Genomic DNA, 15,543 nt, shown 5'->3' with positions numbered 1-15,543 from the left:
GGACTAATGGCAGCTCCGGACTGAGGGGCAGCTCCGGGCTGAGGGGCAGCTCCGGGCTGAGGGGCAGCTCCGGACTGAGGGGCAGCTCCGGACTGAGGGGCAGCTCCGGACTGGAGGGCAGCTCATGACTCATGACTGGAATCTAGCTCATGACTGGAAGGCAGCTCATGACTGGAGGGCAGCTCATGACTGGCAGACGGCTCTGGCAGCTCCTGACTGGCGGGCGGCTCTGGCAGCTCCTGACTGGAGGGCGGCTCTGGCGGCTCCTGACTGGCTGGCGGCTCTGGTGGCTCCTGACTGGCTGGCGGCTCTGGCGGCTCCTGACTGATGGACGGCTCTAGCGGCTCCTGACTGACGGACGGCTCTAATGGCTCGGGACAGACGGGCGGCTCTGACGGCTCGGGACAGACGGACGGCTCAGATGGCGCTGGGCAGGCAGGCAGCTCAGACGGCGCTGGGCAGGCAGGCAGCTCAGACGGCGCTGGGCAGGCAGGCAGCTCAGACGGCGCTGGTCAGGCAGGCAGCTCAGACGGCGCTGGGCAGGCAGGCAGCTCAGACGGCGCTGGGCAGGCAGGCAGCTCAGTAGGCCTGGTGCGTGGTACCGGCACTGGAGGTACTGGGCTGGAGACACGCACCATAGGGAGAGTGCGTGGAGGAGGAACAGAGTTCTGGAGACGCACAGGAAGCCTGGTGCGTGGTGTAGGCACTGGTGGTACTGGGCTGGAGCGGGAAGGTGGCGCCGGATATACCGGACCGTGAAGGCGTACAGGAGCTCTTAAGCACCGAGCCTGCCCAACCTTACCTGGTTTAATGCTCCCCGTAGCCAGGCCAGTGCGGCGAGGTGGAATAGCCCGCACTGGGCTGTGCTGGCGAACCGGGGACACCATACGTAAGGCTGGTGCCATGTACACCGGCCCGAGGAGACGCACTGGAGACCAGATGTGTTGAGCCGGCTTCATGGCACCTGGCTCGATGCCCACTCTAGCCCGGCCGATACGTGGAGCTGGAATGTACCGCACCGGGCTAAGCACATGTACAGGAGACTCCGCGCGCTCTTCCGCACAACACGGTGTCTGCCCGTACTCTCGCTCTCTGCCCGTACTCTCGCTCTCCAAGCCCGGGAAGTTGGCGCAGATCTCCTACCTGACTTCGCCACACACCCCTTTAGCCCCCCCCAAGACATTTTGGGGTGAGCCTCTCAGGCTTCCAGCCGCTCTGCCTTGCTAGCGCCTCATAATGCCGCCTCTCCGCTTTTGCTGCCTCCAGCTCCACTTTGGGGCGGCGACACTCCTCTGGCTCTGCCCAGGGTCCTTTACCGTCCAGAATTTCCTCCCATGTCCATTCCTCCTGGTACCGCTGCTGCTGTCGCTGCTGCCCGTTGCTACGCTGCTTGGTCTGAGTTTGGTGGGTGGTTCTGTAACGGCAGCCTTCCCTCTCTTCACTAGAAGAGGGGGTGTAACAGGGATCAGACCGACACGCAGCGTAGCCAGTGCTCAACATGTTTAATACGAACGATAAACGTGAACACTTAACAAATACAAAATAATAAATGTGGCAAACCGATACAGTCCTAGCTGGTGCATAGAAAACACAAAGACAGGAAACAACCACCCACAAATCCCCAATACAAAACAAGCCACCTATATATGATTCCCAATCAGGGACAACGATAGACAGCTGCCTCTGATTGAGAACCATATTAGGCCGAACACAGAAACAGACAAACTAGACACACAACATAGAATGCCCACCCAGCTCACGTCCTGACCAACACTAAAACAAGCAAAACACACAAGAACTATGGTCAGAACGTGACACACAGTGGTTGCATTAAGGGGAAGTGTATCTAAAGTTTCATGTATAATAGCTGAATTTTCATCAACATTTATTATGAGTATTTCTGTGAATTCATGTGGCTCTCTGCAATATCACTGCATGTTTTGGAACTACTGAATCAAACACGCCAATGTAAAATAAGATTTTGGGATATAAATATGAACTTTACCGAACAAAACATACATGTATTGTGTAACATGAAGTCCTATGAGTGTCATCTGATGAAGATCATCAAAGGTTAGTGATTAATTTTATCTCTATTTGTGCTTTTTGTGACTCCTCTCTTTGGTGGGAGAGTGTGATGACCTAACATAATCGTTTGTGGAGCTTTCGCTGTAAAGCATTTTTTAAATCAGACACTGTGGCTGGATTAACGAGAATTGTATCTTTAAAATGGTGGCTAATACTTGTATGTTTGAGAAATTAGATTCATGAGATTTCTGTTGTTTTGTATCTGTCACCTTGCAATTTTATTGGCTGTTGGTGAGGGGTTCCGCTAGCGGAACGGGGTTAATGCAACCACTGTGTCAGATTTCAAAAAAACTTTACGGAAAAAGCACACCATGCTATAATCTGAGTACAGCGCTCAGAGCCCAAATAATCCATAAAGATATTTGCCATGTTTTGGAGTCAACAGAAGTCAGAAATAGCATTATAAATATTTACTTACCTTTGATGATCTTCATCAGAATGCACTCCCAGGAATCCCAGTTCCACAATAAATGTTTGTTTTGTTCGATAATGTCCATCATTTATGTCCAAATACATTCATTTTGTTCGCGCGTTCAGTCCAGTAATCCAAATTCATGACGCGCAGGTCAGACAAAAAGTCAAAAAATTCCATTACAGTTTGTAGAAACATGTCAAACGATATATAGAATAAATCTTTAGGATGTTTTTAACATAAATCTTTAATAATGTTTCAACCGGAGAATTCCTTTGTCTTCAGAAATGCAATGGAAAGCAGGTCGCTCTCACGTGAGCGTGCATGTTCAGCTCATGCCACCTTACTCAAAGAGCTTTCCTTCCCTCATTCCTCACAGTAGAAACATCAAACAATGTTCTAAAGACTGTAGACATCTAGTGGAAGCCTTAGGAAGTGCAATATGACCAATATCTCACTGTATATTGGATAGGCAAACCTACAAACCTCAGATTTCCCACTTCCTGGTTGGATTTTTGCTCAGGTTTTCGCCTGCCATATGAGTTCTGTTATACTCACAGACATCATTCAAACAGTTTTAGAAACTTCAGAGTGTTTTCTATCCAACTCTACTAATAATATGCATATCTTAGCCTTTGAGCCTGAGTAGCAGGCAGTTTACTCTGGGCACCTTTTCATCCAAGCTACTTAATACTGCCACCCAGCCATAAGAAGTTAACCCCACTCCCCCTTCCTCCTCCCTCTTTGTCAACCACTTTGAAAATTAGGTTGACGACATCCGCTCCTCATTCACTCAGCCTATTTTATTCACTTGTTCCACTCACACAGAACTACTCTACGCCTTGACCTCTTTCTCCCCTCTCTTTCCAGATGAAATCCTGTGACTAGTGAGCTCTGGCCAGCCGACAACCTGCCCGCTCGACCCCATCCCCATCTCTGTAGACCTTCTCCCACTCCTCACTTCCCTCACCAACTCATCCCTGACCACTGGCTTCATTCCCTCTGACTTCAAAATAGTCCCGAGTCCCTCCCCTTCTCAAGAAATCAACACTTGACTCATCTGACGTCAAAAACTATAGACCTCTATCCCTTCTTTCTTTTCTTTCCAAAACACTTGAACGTGCTGTCTCTGACCAACTCTCACTATCTCTCTCATAACAATCTTCTTGACCCTAACCAGTCAGGCTTCAAGATGGTTCACTCAACACGAGACTCTTCTCTATGTCACAGAGGCTGCCAAAGTTAAATCTCTCTCCTCTGTTCTCATCCTAGTTCTGTCCGCTGCCTTTAACACCATGAACCATCAAATCCTCCTCTCCACCCTCTCAGGGCTGGGCGTCTCACTATTGGATTGCATCCTACCTGGCAGGCTACTCCTACCACGTGACTTGTAGAGGATCTGTGTCTGCACCACGTACTCTCACTAATGGTGTCCCCCCGGGCTCAGTTCTAGGCCCTCTCCTCTTCTCTCTACACACCAAGTCACTCAGCTCTGTTATATCCTCACATGATCTCTCCTATCACTGCTATGAGGATGGACCTCTCCTCTTCTCTCTATACACCAAGTCACTCAGCTCTGTCATATCCTCTCATGGTCTCTCCTATCACTGCTATGAGGATGGACCTCTCCTCTTCTCTCTATACACCAAGTCACTCGGCTACATCATATCCTCACATGGTCTCTCCTATCACTGCCATGAGGATGGACCTCTCCTCTTCTCTCTTTACACAAAGTCACTCGGCTACATCATATCCTCACCTGGTCTCTCCTATCACTGCTATGAGGATGGACCTCTCCTCTTCTCTCTTTACACCAAGTCACTCGGCTACATCATATCCTCACATGGTCTCTCCTATCACTGCTATGAGGATGGACCTCTCCTCTTCTCTCTTTACACAAAGTCACTCGGCTACATCATATCCTCACATGGTCTCTCCTATCACTGCTATGAGGATGGACCTCTCCTCTTCTCTCTTTACACAAAGTCACTCGGCTACATCATATCCTCACCTGGTCTCTCCTATCACTGCTATGAGGATGGACCTCTCCTCTTCTCTCTTTACACAAAGTCACTCGGCTACATCATATCCTCACATGGTCTCTCCTATCACTGCTATGAGGATGGACCTCTCCTCTTCTCCACACACTCCACTGGCTTCCAGTCAAAGCTCACATCCACAACAAGACCATGGTACTTGCCTACGGAGCAGCAAGAGGAACTGCTCCTCCCTACCTTCAGTCTATGCTCAAACCATACAACCCAACCTGAGCACTCCATTCTGCCACCACTGGTCTCTTGACCCTACCAGCCCTACAGGAGGGCAGCTCCCACTCAGACCAACCCCAGCTCTTCTGTCATGGCACCCCAATGATGGAACCAGCTTCCCCCTGAAGCTAGAAGAGTCCCTGCCCATCTTCCGAAAACATCTGTTTGTTGACAAAAGTATACTTTGCTAACACTTTTTCCCCCCTTAACTTGCTTATAGGGTTAAGGTTACCTTGCTGACAGCTACTTTATTGAGGAAAATGTACTTTCTATGAATCTGATATGTGGTTGTCCCACCTAGCTATGTGAAGATGAATCTGATATGTGGTTGTCCCACCTAGCTATGTGAAGATGAATCTGATGTGTGGTTGTCCCACCTAGCTATGTGAAGATGAATCTGATGTGTGGTTGTCCCACCTAGCTATGTGAAGATGAATCTGATATGTGGTTGTCCCACCTAGCTATGTGAAGATGAATCTGATGTGTGGTTGTCCCACCTAGCTATGTGAAGATGAATCTGATATGTGGTTGTCCCACCTAGCTATGTGAAGATGAATCTGATATGTGGTTGTCCCACCTAGCTATGTGAAGATGAATCTGATATGTGGTTGTCCCACCTAGCTATGTGAAGATGAATCTGATATGTGGTTGTCCCACCTAGCTATGTGAAGATGAATCTGATATGTGGTTGTCCCACCTAGCTATGTGAAGATGAATCTGATATGTGGTTGTCCCACCTAGCTATGTGAAGATGAATCTGATATGTGGTTGTCCCACCTAGCTATGTGAAGATGAATCTGATATGTGGTTGTCCCACCTAGCTATGTGAAGATGAATCTGATATGTGGTTGTCCCACCTAGCTATGTGAAGATGAATCTGATGTGTGGTTGTCCCACCTAGCTATGTGAAGATGAATCTGATATGTGGTTGTCCCACCTAGCTATGTGAAGATGAATCTGATATGTGGTTGTCCCACCTAGCTATGTGAAGATGAATCTGATATGTGGTTGTCCCACCTAGCTATGTGAAGATGAATCTGATATGTGGTTGTCCCACCTAGCTATGTGAAGATGAATCTGATATGTGGTTGTCCCACCTAGCTATGTGAAGATGAATCTGATATGTGGTTGTCCCACCTAGCTATGTGAAGATGAATCTGATATGTGGTTGTCCCACCTAGCTATGTGAAGATGAATCTGATATGTGGTTGTCCCACCTAGCTATGTGAAGATGAATCTGATATGTGGTTGTCCCACCTAGCTATGTGAAGATGAATCTGATATGTGGTTGTCCCACCTAGCTATGTGAAGATGAATCTGATATGTGGTTGTCCCACCTAGCTATGTGAAGATGAATCTGATATGTGGGTGTCCCACCTAGCTATGTGAAGATGAATGCACTAACTGTAAGTCCCTCTGGATAAGAGCATCTGCTAAATTACTAAAATGTAGCAATATGAAACAAATCTGGTTGTGTTTTGATCTACCTCATGTAGAGGTATCTCAAATGAACACCCTTTTTGAGGATTGGCCACTAGCCTACAACCTTCTGATCTCTAATCTGGCTAATCTCTCCACCATGCTCTGTTGAATTTTGATAACCTTTTATGTATCAAGCCAAACGTAGAGATGTTGACGTTGTCATAGTTACTGTTGTATCTTCGATGTATTTAGGGCACTCTGTTAAGGCTTGATGCATATTCTTCATTGCATTTAAATATTTATTTTCAGTTGAGAAAGGACAGAGATTCATATATTTTTATGGTTTCTTTGATTTGAGCCTAATTTCAGGTCACATGACCTCCACACATTTAAATAGAGCAGGTTTCACAGCACCTGGAAATGCTTTACTGCAGGTCTCACAGCACCTGGAAATGCTTTACTGCTGATGTCTTTGTAAGATTCCTGCATGAAAAAAGTTACTGTCCCAAATGTCCCCCCCCCATGATCCCCTCTCCCCTGAATGTGTTCTCTCCGCCTGTCTGTCTCTCCTGGAAGGACAGAACAATCTAAAGAGATAGAGGTTGAGGCTAGAACTGAATGTGACGCCAGTCTAGCTGTCTGTATTTATTAGGAAGGATTGGACAGAAGAGCACACTGTTGCCCAAGTGTATGACATATAGTTACGACAGTAGTTGGCAATACATACAGTTGGCATATTTATTCTTAATACATTATATACTACAGTAACACTAAGTTACATGACAAGACTGGGTTTCATGTTGGACTCAATTTAGATACAATCATGTCTTAGGTATACAGTCAACATACAGTACGCAGTGCAAAAATGATTGATGATGGTTCCAACAACAACAAAAAAATGTATGAGTAGGCAAGGTAACGAGCAGCCTTAATACCTTGTTGTAAGTCAAGATATTGTTGACATGAATTAAAGTGACTTTGATTAAAACACTGAGAGAAGATTAGCTGATTCTGTAATCAGTAACTTATCATGATATACAACCTTTCCCCCAGCATTGTTGAATACACATATATAACTGTTATAATGAGGATACAGTACTGCTGTGTCCAGGTAGACAAGTCATTCCACTAGATGGCGATGCTGTGCAATAAATAACGAGTACAGGAGGACATATATCTAGTTAATACAGTACAGGGCATTCAGCAATGCACAGTGCAACCCCAACAGTTACAGAAACATAAATAAACATGACTGAATTTCCAACCTTCATTTCAGTACCATCAGAAATATACAACAATCACTAATATTAAGATGCTCTGGATAATAGTCTGCTAAATAACAAAAATGTCAATATAATCTAAAACATATTTAAATAAGCATGGCAATCAGAAATATACAGTACTAACAGAAATATTCTGTACGAATCAGAAATATATATATTTTAGATAAATGTGTATTACCATATTTACAACCTTTTAACATTTATAGTTTTGGTACGATACTCCCAGATTCCACTGTCTTTAATGATACACGGTGTGTTGCTTTGAAGCGCAGGTATGACTCCAGACATCTAATAGCCACATCATCCACCTCAGGGTCAAACTTGTTAGCGATAAGGTGGTGTTGGTTTAGGAGCCACTGCAGGTCTCCAGCTCCATAGACACAAACAGCTCTCCTGTAGGTCCCGGAGCAGTGTGGGTAAGGGGCTCCGCTCCTCACATCCCCAGCATGGTAGCTCCACCTCACTACCCTGGCCATGGAGTTCATATCTGACTGCTGGTACTTACTGTTGGGGGGGTTGGAGCCTGGGACAGCAGGCATCCGCTGCAGAGTGGCCCATAGGTGTTCGTCAGGACTATAGGTGTCCTTCTCCCACTCCAGCAGGACCCGGACCTCCTGACTCTTCATCACGTGACGGACGAAGGCCCTGGATACCACGAAGTAGGCGTTGCCAGAGAACATGGGGGTGTTGATTGGTGGAGGGGTCTTCTTAACCGCTGTCCTGACCACTGTGTCCGTGACGTTGTGGTGGAACTGCCATCTGCCCTTCTTGTAGTCGTTGGTGACCTCTGACTCCATGCTGTTCTTTCCGTTCAGCAGTTTGAGGGCCTGAACCATCTCAGCGTTGGTCTTAATGGGGAAGTCGGTTCCACAGGTGTTGAGAAGGTACCTCCACTGGACAGGTGACTTTAGCAGGTCCTCCATACAGTTCAGGTCAGCCTGCACTCTGGACCAGGAGGCGTAGATCACGCTCTCTATCTTACTGGCCACAAACACATTTGGTAGGCAGGACACGATAGCCCTCACTGCACTCTTGAAGTCCTCGGATGATTTCTGGTCGATGTGGACGCAGTAGACGTTCTGAGGAGTGTACAGAGCACGCAGGAGCCTCTCAAACATCTCAATCTTCTCGTGGATGACCATGGAGAATGCAATGGGGAACTCTTCCTCCTCCGGGCTGAGAGGCATGGTGATGAACTCTCTGTCTGTGACATATCTCTGGCAGTCCCGTGTCACGGTGTGGTAGAATGCCTCCGACAGCAGCTGGCTCTTCTTCTTGGTCTTCAGCAGTGTGCTGAGCTGTTCCTTCTCCAGACCCTCTGTGTCTCCTCGGATGATGGCTGAGCAGGCCGACAAGTCTGCAGCGTAGTGCAAAGGGAGGTCTGGAGAGCGGAGAGTCTTCCTGTCAGAGCAGGGTCTGAGAGCGGCCCATAGGAACAAACAGATAGCGCCACTCAGTACGATCAGAGATAAGTTCCTGAAGACACTCTGAGAGCTTGACAACCGAAGTGGAGACATGCCTAGTCTTGTATTATCTAACTATGTAGTATTGTCTGTACGGTAGCAGTGACGGTAATTGTGGTGGTATTAGTATCTACATCTAAGGAGTTGCCCACTGCTGCTCAACTGACTAATGTGTCTCGCTCATACCTCAGAGCTCAAAAAAATGACAAGTCTCACACCTCAGTATAAAAGGAAATCTGGATCATTGACTTTAGTGGGCATGGTCTGTGTGCATGGGGTAAACACTCTAGTTGGCATGGGAGCGGCTCAGGAGTGGCTCTACCTGTAGTACGCTGTGCATGGATCATTTCCTGGTCGATATGCGACTGATGTTTTGTGGGTGAGGAGAGCGCTGGACATCTTGTTGATATGACATGCATTACCAGAGACTTTTATCTACGGAGGAGCGGCTTAAATGAAAGAAATTTGAATGTCTTTGAACTTCAGAGAGTTGGCTCAACTAACGTTGGACCAGAGCTAGCCCTTGATCATGACTCACTTCCATTACATTACACATAATACTGCCTAGAGTTTTCCGGAGTTAGCTAACAAGCTAGCAAGCAAGCTAACACATCTGTTTGTGCAGACTGACACCAGAATTCAAATAAAATGTCTTACCTTTTTGTAGTTAATCAATACAATGTGAAATGTTGTATTGAAAAAGTTAATCCACTGTTCTCTAAATAAAAATCTCTCCCTAATGTCTGAATTGGCAAGGGGCAGGTAGCCTACACACACACTGGTAAATATGTTCAGCAGGCAGGCAGGCAGGCAGACACTGGAATAACTTTTCATCAGGACTTGGAGGGCTTTGCATAATGACTTCGTTGCATTTTTTGTGGGACTGGAGAAAAAAAATGGAACGTAAAATAACGTTATTAACCGGTTCCCATGTTCCGGAACAGATCACTTTCGTTCTCGTTTCTGAAAAATGTTGTTATTTTCTGGTTTTCGGATCTGTTCCCTGAACCGGTTCCAACCCCTGTTTGAAAAAAGTTATAAATGTCAACTTCCTCTCTCCTCTCTGTAACTTGACCTGTTTAGAAACCATGAAGTGTAAAATGGGAATTATGTCCTTGAGCAACAGAGAAACAGAAATCCTTCACATGGATTAAATAACTATTATCTCCTATGTTACAGGTGTCAGCAGTGACAAAACACTAGATGTATTAATCCATGTGAAGGATCACCTCCGTTTATTTTGGTTAGAAATGGTGTCTGAGCATTTCCCTTCATGTTCATCAGTAAACATCCTTGACAACATCTTAGACATCATATTACCATCGACAGACAGCAACCAACTTTATTGAATCATGATAAACAAAAGGCTGAGGGTGAAAATAAGTTATATATACCTGACAAAAATATAAACGCAACATGCAACAATTTCAGAGATTTTACTGAGTTACAGTTCAAATAAGGAAATCAGTCAATTGAAATCAATTCATTAGGACCAATCTATGGATAACACATGACTGGGAATACAGATATGCATCCGTTGGTCACAGATACCTTAAAGAAAAGGTAGGAGCATGGATCAGAATACTAGGCAGTATCTTGTGTGATCACCATTTGCCTCATGCAGCGTGACCCATCTTCGCGTAAAGTTGATCTGGCTGTTTTTTGTGGCCTGTGGAATGATGTTCCACTGGAACACGCTGTGGTACACGTCGATCCCGAACATCCCAACAATGTTCAATGGGTGACATGTCTGGTGAGTATGCAGGCCATAGAAAAACTGGAACATTTTCAGCTTCCTGGAATTGTGTACAGATCCTTGCGACATGGGGCCGTGCATTATCGTGCTGAAACATGAGGTGATGGCGACGGGTGAATGGCAAGACAATGGTCGTCAGGATTCTCGTCACGGTATCTCTGTGCATTCAAATTGCCATCAAATGCAATTGTGTTCAATGTCTGTAGCTTATGCCTGCCCATACCCTGACAAAATTGGTCATTTTAGAGTTGTATTGTCCCCAGCACAAGGTGCACCTGTGTAATGATCTTGCTGTTTAATCAGCTTATTGATACGCCACACCTGTCAGGTGGATTGATTATCTTGGCAAAGAGGAAATGCTAACTGACAGGGATGTAAACAAATTTGTGTACAGAATTTACATAAGTATTCTGACCCTTTACTCAGTACTTTGTTGAAGCAACTTTGGCAGCGATTACAGCCTCGAGTTGGCCAGCTACAGTAAGAGTCTTGGTGGTTCCAATATTCTTCCATTTAAGAATGCTCTTGAGGACCTTCAATGCTGTAGAAATGTAATGCTATGTTTTGTGCCTCGACACAATCTTGTCTCAGAGCTCTATGGACAAATCTTTTGACCTCATAGGTGTTGGTTTTTGCTCTGACATGCACTGTCAACTGTGGGACCTTATATAGACAGGTATGTGCCTTTCCAAATCATGTCTAATCAATTGAATTTACCACAGGTGGACTCCAAACAAGTTGTAGAAACATCTCAAGGATGATGAATGGAAACAGGATTCACCTGAGCTCAATTTTGAGTCTCATAGCAAAGGGTCTGAATAATTATGTAAATAAGGTATTTATGTTTTTTTTTAATTATACAATTGTAACTCAGCCACTCAAGAACATTCACTGTCTTCTTGGTAAGCAGCTCCAGTGTATATATAGCCATGTGTTTTAGGTCATTGCCCTGCTGAAAGGTGAATTAATCTCCCAGTGTCTGTTGGAAAGCAGACTGAACCAGGTTTTCCTCCAGGATTTTGCCTGTGCAAAAAAAGTCCCTAGTCCTTGTTGATGACAAGCATACCCATAACATGATGCAGCCAACACCGTGCTTGAAAATATGAAGAGTGTTATGTGTGTTGTATTGGATTTGCCCCAAACATAACGCTTTGTATTCAGAACATGAAGTTAATTTCTTTCCCATATTTTTAGCAGTTTTACTTTAGTGCATATTTTGGAATATTTGTATTCTGTACAAGGCTTCCTTCTTTTCACTCTGTCCTTTAGGTTAGTGTTGTGGAGCAACTACAATGTTGTTGATCCATCTTCAGTTTTCCCTATCACAGTCATTGTCACGACTTCCGCCGAAGTCGGCTCCTCTCCTTGTTTGGGCGGCGTTCGGCAGTCGACGTCACCAGCTTTCTAGCCATCACCGCTCCATTTTTCATTTTTCCATTTGTTTTGTCTTGTTCCCTGCACACCTGGTTTTCATTCCCTAATCACACTGCATGTATTTATTATTCTGTTCCCCTCCATGTCTTTCTGTGAAATTGTTTGTTGTTATGTGGTTATTGTGACGCGCCAGGCTATGTTTCCATGTTCCGTGTTTGTGCACGTTGTATGTTTCTTTGGTACATTAGCTTTGGTGAGTGTTTTTCGCGCTTTGCTTTTTATACCAATAGGTGCCCTTCTTTGCGAGTCAATCGAAAACCTCCCTGATCTTTATGGTTAAATCAGTGTTTGAAATTCCCTGCTTGACTGAGGGACCTTACAGATAATGGTATATGTGGGGTACAGAGATGAGGTAGTCATTCTAAAATCATGTTAAACACTATAATTGCACACGTAGTGAGTCCATTGAAATTATTATGTGACTTGATACACATCAAGCACATTTTTACTCCTGAATTTATTTAGGCTTACCAGAACAAAGGAGTTGAATACTTAATGACTTAAGACATTTCAGGGTATGGTAGTAGGTGCTAGGTGCACCGGTTTGTGTCCAGAACTGCAACGCTGCTGGGTTTTTCACCCTCAACAGTTTTCTGTGTGTATCAAGAATGGTCCACCACCCAAACGACATCAAGCCAACATGACACAACTGTGGTAAGCATTGGAGTCAACATGGGACATCATCCCAGTGTTCCTAATTTTTGGTATACGCAGTGTATATTATATTTTATTTACAATATTTGAATTATGGACTCCTGACGTCAGAGAAGTACATTAGTCAATATTGTCTTATCAACAGGTGTGCTGCAGAGGTACAAGGTGTTACTAACAGGTGTGTGTACTTAGAGAGATTAGACAGATACCTTTAATAAGATAGTAGGTGATTGTTCTTTAAAAAAGACAGTTCTGATTAATAAGATGGATGTATTTATTAAGAGAGGTGTGTTTAATAAGATAGTAGGTGATTGTTCTTTAAAAAAGACAGTTCTGATTAATAAGATGGATGTATTTATTAAGAGAGGTGTGTTTAATAAGATAGTAGGTGATTGTTCTTTAAAAAAGACAGTTCTGATTAATAAGATGGATGTATTTATTAAGAGAGGTGTGTTTAATAAGATAGTAGGTGATTGTTCTTTAAAAAAGACAGTTCTGATTAATAAGATGGATGTATTTATTAAGAGAGGTGTGTTTAATAAGATAGTAGGTGATTGTTCATTAAGCTATGGGAAGAATCACCTCAGTTTAAAAATATGCTTATGTTCTCTAATAAGGAATCATTTTATTTCAAACAGACTTGACTACTATAATGCACTCCAGGTAGGTCAGTTGAGAACAAGTTCTCATTTACAACTACGACCTGGACAAGATAAAGCATAGCAGTGTGACACAAACAACAACACAGAGTTACACATGGAATAAACAAATGTACAGTCAATAACACAATAGAAAAAGTCTATATACAGTGTGTGCAAATGGTGTAAGGAGGTAAGGCAATAAATAGGCCATAGTAGCGAATTAATTACAATTTAGCAGATTAAGGAGAAGTATATCTTTAATTCTATGCATAACACTTGTATCTTTTATCAAAGTTTATGATGAGTATTTCTGTAAATTGATGTGGCTCTCTGAAAACTCGCCGGATGTTTTCGAGGCACAACATTACTGAACATAACGCGGCAATGTAAACTGAGAGTTTTGGATATTAATATGAACTTTATCGAACAAAACATACATGTATTGTGTAACATGAAGTCCTATGTGTATCGATCGTCGTAATGTGGAAGAGAGGAGGACCAAATCGCAGCGTGGTATGTATGCATATTTATTTGAATACTCTTCAATACGAACAAAACAATAAACAGAACGAAACCAACGACGCTACAGTCCTGAACTAGTGAACAATGAAAAAACAATGAACGCACGAACAGGAACAATCACCCACAAACAAACAGTGAACACAGCCTACCTTAATATGGTTCCCAATCAGAGACAACGTAAAACACCTGCCTCTGATTGAGAACCATATCAGGCCAATAAGACACACCTAAACCAATGAAACACAAAACATAGAATATACCCACCCAGCTCACGTCCTGACCAACTAAACAAAGACTAAACAAAGGAAATAAGGTCAGGAACGTGACACTATGAGTACCGTCTGATGTAGATCATCAAAGGTTAGTGATTAATTTTATCTCTATTTCTGCTTTTTGTGACTCCTCTCTTTGGCTGGAAAATGGCTGTATGTTTTTCAGTGACTTGGCGCTGACCTAACATAATCGAATCGTTTTTGAAATCGGACACGATGGCTAGATTAACAAGAAGTTAAGCTTTAATTTGGTGTATTGCATTTGTGAATGTATGAAAGTTAAATATTTCAAAAAAATATTTTTGAATTTCGCGCTCTGCCATTTCAGCGGATGTTGGCTACCTAGCCTTAAGAAGATTTATGAACTACATTTTTCTCTAACCTACTGTTAAACACACTTACAAATGCTAAATGTTCTCTTCTATTATTCAACATTACCTCAATAAATGAATAGTATTTACACGTTTTCTCCAACATTCCCCCCTGAGTATCATTTATTCACAAGTTTCCCTAATAACATCACAACTGCATCACTTATTTTTTTGATTTTCAATGCATTGTTCACTTCTTAAGGAATCTTAGTGAGCCATGAACGTCTCCGTGAGGGAAACTCCAAGGACATCATCTCCCATAAGTTCTGGTGGATAGTAGTCTCTAGGATCGGGGAACAAATCATGGTCCTCATACGCCATCAACATCTGGCTGGATGTCTCTATAGCTCAACCAGACCTCTCACACAGGGTATAATGCAACATCTGACTGGATACGGATGTCTCTATAGCTCAACCAGACCTCTCACACAGGGTATAATGCAACATCTGGCTGGACACGGATGTCTCTACAGCTCAACCATACCTCTCACACAGGGTATAATGCAACATCTGGCTGGACACGGATGTCTCTATAGCTCAACCAGACCTCTCACACAGGGTATAATGCAACATCTGGCTGGACACGGATGTCTCTATAGCTCAACCAGACCTCTCACACAGGGTATAATGCAACATCCACACAGAGCTAACATGGGTAGAGAAAGTAGAACCATAGTTAATACAGACAAGATAAACGGTTTCCATTTTCCAAACAATGAGTCAAACCAGCTTGTAAACGTGGTGTCTACTCCTGAATTGTCAGCCATTTCATGTGCCAATGTGGTGAGACCTTGCGCCTTAGTCACGGATCCATCTGGTGCTGTGTTATTTGGGGTAAAAGTACAACATATGGATTCAAACATAACACACCTCCCTTCTCCACCAATAGCATATCTAAAGCCATCCGACTCTGCCATAAGACTAGCAGCCGCTGTCTGTTCTGCCAGGCCATTGATAG

The 15,543-nt window shown here is 43.9% G+C and overlaps 1 protein-coding gene across 1 annotated transcript; it reads right to left on the bottom strand.

The window, feature by feature from the left end:
* Positions 1-7,672: 7,672 nt before the first annotated feature.
* Positions 7,673-8,989, bottom strand: LOC120037854 (beta-1,3-galactosyl-O-glycosyl-glycoprotein beta-1,6-N-acetylglucosaminyltransferase 3-like). The gene has a single exon (XM_038983821.1). It carries the CDS (start codon positions 8,987-8,989, stop codon positions 7,673-7,675), a length of 1,317 nt encoding a protein of 438 aa, XP_038839749.1.
* Positions 8,990-15,543: the final 6,554 nt, after the last annotated feature.

This window comes from Salvelinus namaycush, unplaced genomic scaffold (genome assembly GCF_016432855.1).
Source record: "Salvelinus namaycush isolate Seneca unplaced genomic scaffold, SaNama_1.0 Scaffold193, whole genome shotgun sequence".
Taxonomy (NCBI): Eukaryota; Metazoa; Chordata; class Actinopteri; order Salmoniformes; family Salmonidae; genus Salvelinus; species Salvelinus namaycush.
The sequence above is the reverse complement of the archived record's forward strand: the minus strand, read 5'-3'. Positions and strand labels throughout refer to the sequence as shown.

What these genes read in the sequence shown, in the direction of transcription:
- LOC120037854 (XM_038983821.1), bottom strand. Translation starts at nt 8,989, where the DNA reads ATGTCTCCACTTCGGTTGTCAAGCTCTCAGAGTGTCTTCAGGAACTTA.